General features: G+C 36.3%; 1 protein-coding gene across 2 annotated transcripts; it reads left to right on the top strand.

Moving 5' to 3' along the window:
- LOC107627479 (polypyrimidine tract-binding protein homolog 3-like) lies at positions 1,115-3,032 on the top strand. Of its 2 annotated transcripts, none has more exons than XM_021116036.1 (8): positions 1,115-1,400; positions 1,496-1,545; positions 1,641-1,682; positions 1,790-1,841; positions 1,953-2,001; positions 2,080-2,096; positions 2,385-2,492; positions 2,600-3,032. In XM_021116036.1, exons 1-8 carry the CDS (start codon positions 1,176-1,178, stop codon positions 2,741-2,743), a joined length of 687 nt encoding a protein of 228 aa, XP_020971695.1. In that variant the 5' UTR covers positions 1,115-1,175; the 3' UTR covers positions 2,744-3,032. The 2 variants fall into 2 exon arrangements, with proteins under 2 accessions (XP_020971695.1, XP_020971694.1); XM_021116035.1 differs by having other exon boundaries at positions 1,953-2,010.

The following is a 4,907-nucleotide window of genomic DNA, read 5'->3' as shown; positions in this document are numbered from 1 at the left end:
GTGCTCAGAAGTGAGCTGTGGTTCGTCTGAGAGACGGCGAAGATATTTATTTTCTCTACTTTGTGTTTTGCTTAGAATCTCAACACCTTTGTTTTGAAAAGATTATATTATATATTGAACTCTTTTGGAACTTGCCTATAGAGGCTCTTATGTTTCCTTTGGGAGAGATTAGGATATATTGTTGTCATCTACTTTCATACTGTACCCTAGCCGGCCTAAACTTCGCGGGTCGCGACTAGTGGCTATTTACTTATGCTATAAATATCTATCTGTTATCTATCTCTTAATCTCCTTTATGCCTTGTCCATATATTGCGTTCGGCTTAGCAGTTTAACTTTTCGTTGTCGAAACGTGAGTGATACGTCTTCGCGATTTTATTTCTATTCTTTTCAGGCTTCTCGATTAATACTCCTTTCGAAAATTACCTATATTTATATATTAAAAATCCACCTGAGAGTCGTACCACCGTAATATCATTGACTTATGACTCGAGCATAAGGATTTGAATATTAGGGTGTTACACTTCGTAAACCTCAATTAATAGGCCATGGATTCCTTGCTCCTACATTTTTGTAGGTTTATCATTAACCATCATAAAAATAATTACAAAATATACCTCGTTTTTTTTTTGAAAAATTTACTAATTAGATTTTGACCCCTCAAATTATTGGTTTTTAACTTTGTCCCCTTTCTCTTTCATTTTCAGATTCAAAGGCATTTAAAAAAAAGAAGTCTGCTAGGGTTTTGCTCTCTTTATCAATTTCTGCTAGGATTTTCAATCCCTGTCTCTCTCTCTCCCTCTTCTCCTACTCCAAATCTCAATAACTTCCTCTTCCCCTCGCTATCGCAACTTGCGCCCACCGCCGCGCAAGACGCCACCGCCGCCGCGCAAGACGCTGCATCAACACTTGATAAAATCTTGGTGTTTCCCTGTCTCCTTACTTTTGCAGCCTTCACCAATTAAATCTTGGTGGTTAAGTTGCTATTATCGTTGTGATTTTATTGTCGTTGTGATTTTATTGCTATGTTGAAAAGATTGTAACGTTTCAGAAGTCTGCTGGTTAGATTCTCTTGGATTCTCCCTCTCTTTATTTCTTTTACCTATTCACTTTTCCACTCTTTTCTTTTGCCTTGGGCTTTAACTCGGTGGATGAGGGAATGGTACTTTGGAATAGATGAATACTTTGGTTGTTCTTTTTTGTAGGTCATTGGAAAATGATGGAAGATTGTTCATTAATATTAGCAAATTTTTTATGCTTCTGCAAATTTATTTTATTTTTAGCTTTTTTGTGTATTCTACTGTAAATTTCATCATGTATTTACAAAACTGTGTAGGCTTTCAGGCTCTCATCCAGTATCAATCACGTCAAAGTGCTGTTACCACTAGAAGTACACTTCAGGTTGTTTACAATTTACTAGGAGCTAGGCACTAATCAGCTTGTTAATTCTGATATTGCCTTGCTAATATTGTGGTTATATTTCTGAAAAATTCTAGGGACGCAACATATATGATGGTTGCTGTCAACTGGACATTCAGTTCTCGAAGTAGGTTAAATTTATCTGAAGCAATTTCATCATTAATTGGTTTCTGGGTTCTAAAACTTACTACTTTTGGATGTTAAATTCATTGTTAATTGCAGCCTTGATGAATTACAAGTGAACTACAACAATGATCGATCAAGGAGATTTTGTTGGTTCTTTCTTTTTTAACATTTAATTTTCCTACTTCAATATCTTTTATTTACATTTCGTATTCATTGTTTCTGTGATTTTTAATAATGTTCCGCAGGGACTTCACAAACCCAAATCTTCCAACAGAGCAGAAAGGCCGATCTTCACAAGTATGCTCTGCGTGACTCTTTTCTTTATCTATTTATCAACCAAAATTTCTTGTTAATCTTTTGAAGAGCCCATTCTAATATATTTTTCTTCCTTCATCTTCTACGAAATAGCCTGGATATGGTGATGCAAGGAGCATGTATGGTGTTCAAGGTTCTGGAGGTAGAGGAGGTGCTAAACCTTTTAAGTTGCTTTGGTTGGTTTGTCGTGTTTGTATTATCTTTTTCTCTTTTTTCATAGCTGGAGGATATTCACAGGTGGGGTACCTTTCAAGCCAAGTCAAAGTCACTATTTGGTAATTTTGATGCACTATTGAATATATGAGGAAGTCATTATCCTTTTGGCATTTCATGCAAAGTAGCATTTGAAATGCCTAATGGTTTATGTCTCCTTTTTTTATTTAATTTTGCATTTGAAGAAACATTGGTGAATGTACTAAACACCAGGCTTGCTGGATTATTCGTAACTGATTTTGGAGATTGAGTTTTCTGATCTTGAAACTATTATTAATTTGAGTTTTTACCAATTTGTTTTGAATTTTATAAATGGCCAATGCTGCAGCAATTGCAGCTGCCTTTGGGGGAGGCTTGCCTCCTGGGGTAACCGGAACAAACGACAGGTGTACAATTCTTGTTGCAAATCTCAATCCTGATGTAAGCATGTTGTCCTGAAATTTCTGCGTTCTGCTATAAAGTTCTCTCTCTCTCCTCTTTTCCCCCTTTTTTCTTTAAAGTTGGCTCAAACTCTGTTTAAAATTCAGAGAATAGATGAAGATAAACTGTTCAACTTGTTCACCATTTATGGGAACATTGTCAGAATCAAACTTCTTAGGAACAAACCAGATCATGCGCTTATCCAAATGGGGGATGGTTTCCAAGCCGAATTGGCAGTACATTTTCTTTAGGTTTGTTACTTAGGTGCTTATATCTTTACTAGAGGTTCTTGTGATTTTTATGGTTAATACTATCTCTCCAATGTAGGGAGCTATGTTGTTCGGGAAGCGATTGGAGGTCAACTTCTCGAAGCATCCGAATATAACCCAAGGTGCCGAAACACACGAGTATGTGAATTCAAATCTCAACCGGTTCAATCGCAATGCTGCTAAAAACTACCGGTATTGCTGCTCGCCAACCAAGATGATCCATTTGTCAACCCTCTCACAAGACATCACTGAAGAGGACATTGTAAGCCTTGTGTAGGAGTGATGAGCGGATAATTTATACGCTTTTTGACATTGTTTTTAGTATGTTTTTAGTAGAATCTAGTTACTTTTAGGGATGTTTTTAATAGATTTTATGTTAAATTCACATTTCTGGACTTTACTATGAGTTTGTGTGTTTTTCTGTGATTTCAGGTATTTTCTGGCTGAAATTGAGGGACTTGAGCAGAAATCAGATTCAGAGGTTGAAGAAGGACTGCTGATGCTGTTGGATTCTGACCTCCCTGCACTCAAAGTGGATTTTCTGGAGCTACAGAACTCGAAATGGCGCGCTTCCAATTGCGTTGGAAAGTAGACATCCAGGGCTTTCCAGTAATATATAATTGTCCATACTTTGGCCACGAATTGACGACGTAAACTGGCGTTCAACGTCAGCCTTCTACCCAAATCTGGCGTCCAGCGCCAGAAAAGGAGCCAAAACCAGAGTTGAACGCCCAAACTGGCACAAAAGCTGGCGTTCAACTCCAGAAAGGACCTCTACACGTGCAACACTCAAGCCCAAGCCCAAGCACACACCAAGTGGGCCCCAGAAGTGGATTTGTACATCAATTACTTACTCATGTAAACCCTAGTAGCTAGTTTATTATAAATACACCAATGAATTACATAAGTATCTCTATCCCTATTTTATTAATTAATATTCGAAAACACCATTATCCATTTATATCTGCCTGACTGAGATTTACAAGGTGACCATAGCTTGCTTCATACCAACAATCTCCGTGGGATTCGACCCTTACTCACGTAAGGTATTACTTGGACGACCCAGTGCACTTGCTGGTTAGTTGTATCGAAGTTGTGACAATTATGAATTAAGATCAGAGCACCAAGCTCTGGAGCCATTACCAGGATTTGTTCAAGCCTGGAGATCACAATTTCGTGCACCATGTTTTTGGCGCTGTTGCCGGGGATTGTTTGAGTTTGGACAACTGACAGTTCATCTTGTTACTCAGATTGGGTAACTTTCTTTTCGTTTTCTTTTCAAAAATTTTTCAAAAATATTTTCAAAATTTTCTCATCTGTTTTCGAAAAAAAAATAATAATAAAAATGTTTTCAAAAATTTTCTTCAGAATTTTTAAGAATGAATTCTAGTGTTTCAGGGAGCATGTAAAGCCTGGCTGGCTGTAAAGCCATGTCTAAATTTATTTGGACTGAGGCTTACAATTTGTTATAAAGAGCAATATACTCTCGTGTTAAATGCTGAAGCTTGGCTGGCCATTGGCCATGTCTAGTGTTTTGGACTGGAGCTTTCATTGAAAGCTTGGCTGGCTAGTGAGCCATGTCTAATTCCTGGACTGAAGCTTTAGACTAACATGGCAAGATTCCTGGAATTCATATTAAAAATTTTGGAATCCTTATTTTTTCTTTTTTTTTTTATATAATTTTCGAAAAAAAATCCAAAAAAATTTAGAAAATCATAAAATCAAAAATATTTTTCTGTTTCTTGTTTGAGTCTTGAGTCATATCATAAGTTTGGTGTCACTTGCATATGCATCTAGCATTTTTCGAAAATATCATGCATTCATAGTGTTCTTCATGATCTTCAAGTTGTTCTTGGTAAGTCTTCTTGTTTGATCTTGATGATTTTTTGTTTTGTGTCTTTTCATGTTTATCATATGCATTTTTGAATTCTTAGTGCCTAAGCATTAAAGAATTCTAAGTTTGGTGTCTTGCATATTTTCTTTGCATTAAAAATTTTTCAAAATTGTGTCTATGATGTTCATCATGACATTCAAAGTGTTCTTGGTGTTCATCTTGACATTCATAGCATTCTTGCATGCATCACATGTTTTGATCTAAAAATTTCATGCATTGCATAATTTTCATGTTTTTCATAAAAATTTCAAT

This window comes from Arachis ipaensis, chromosome B02 (genome assembly GCF_000816755.2).
Source record: "Arachis ipaensis cultivar K30076 chromosome B02, Araip1.1, whole genome shotgun sequence".
In the NCBI taxonomy this organism is placed as follows: Eukaryota; Viridiplantae; Streptophyta; class Magnoliopsida; order Fabales; family Fabaceae; genus Arachis; species Arachis ipaensis.
The sequence above is the reverse complement of the archived record's forward strand: the minus strand, read 5'-3'. Positions and strand labels throughout refer to the sequence as shown.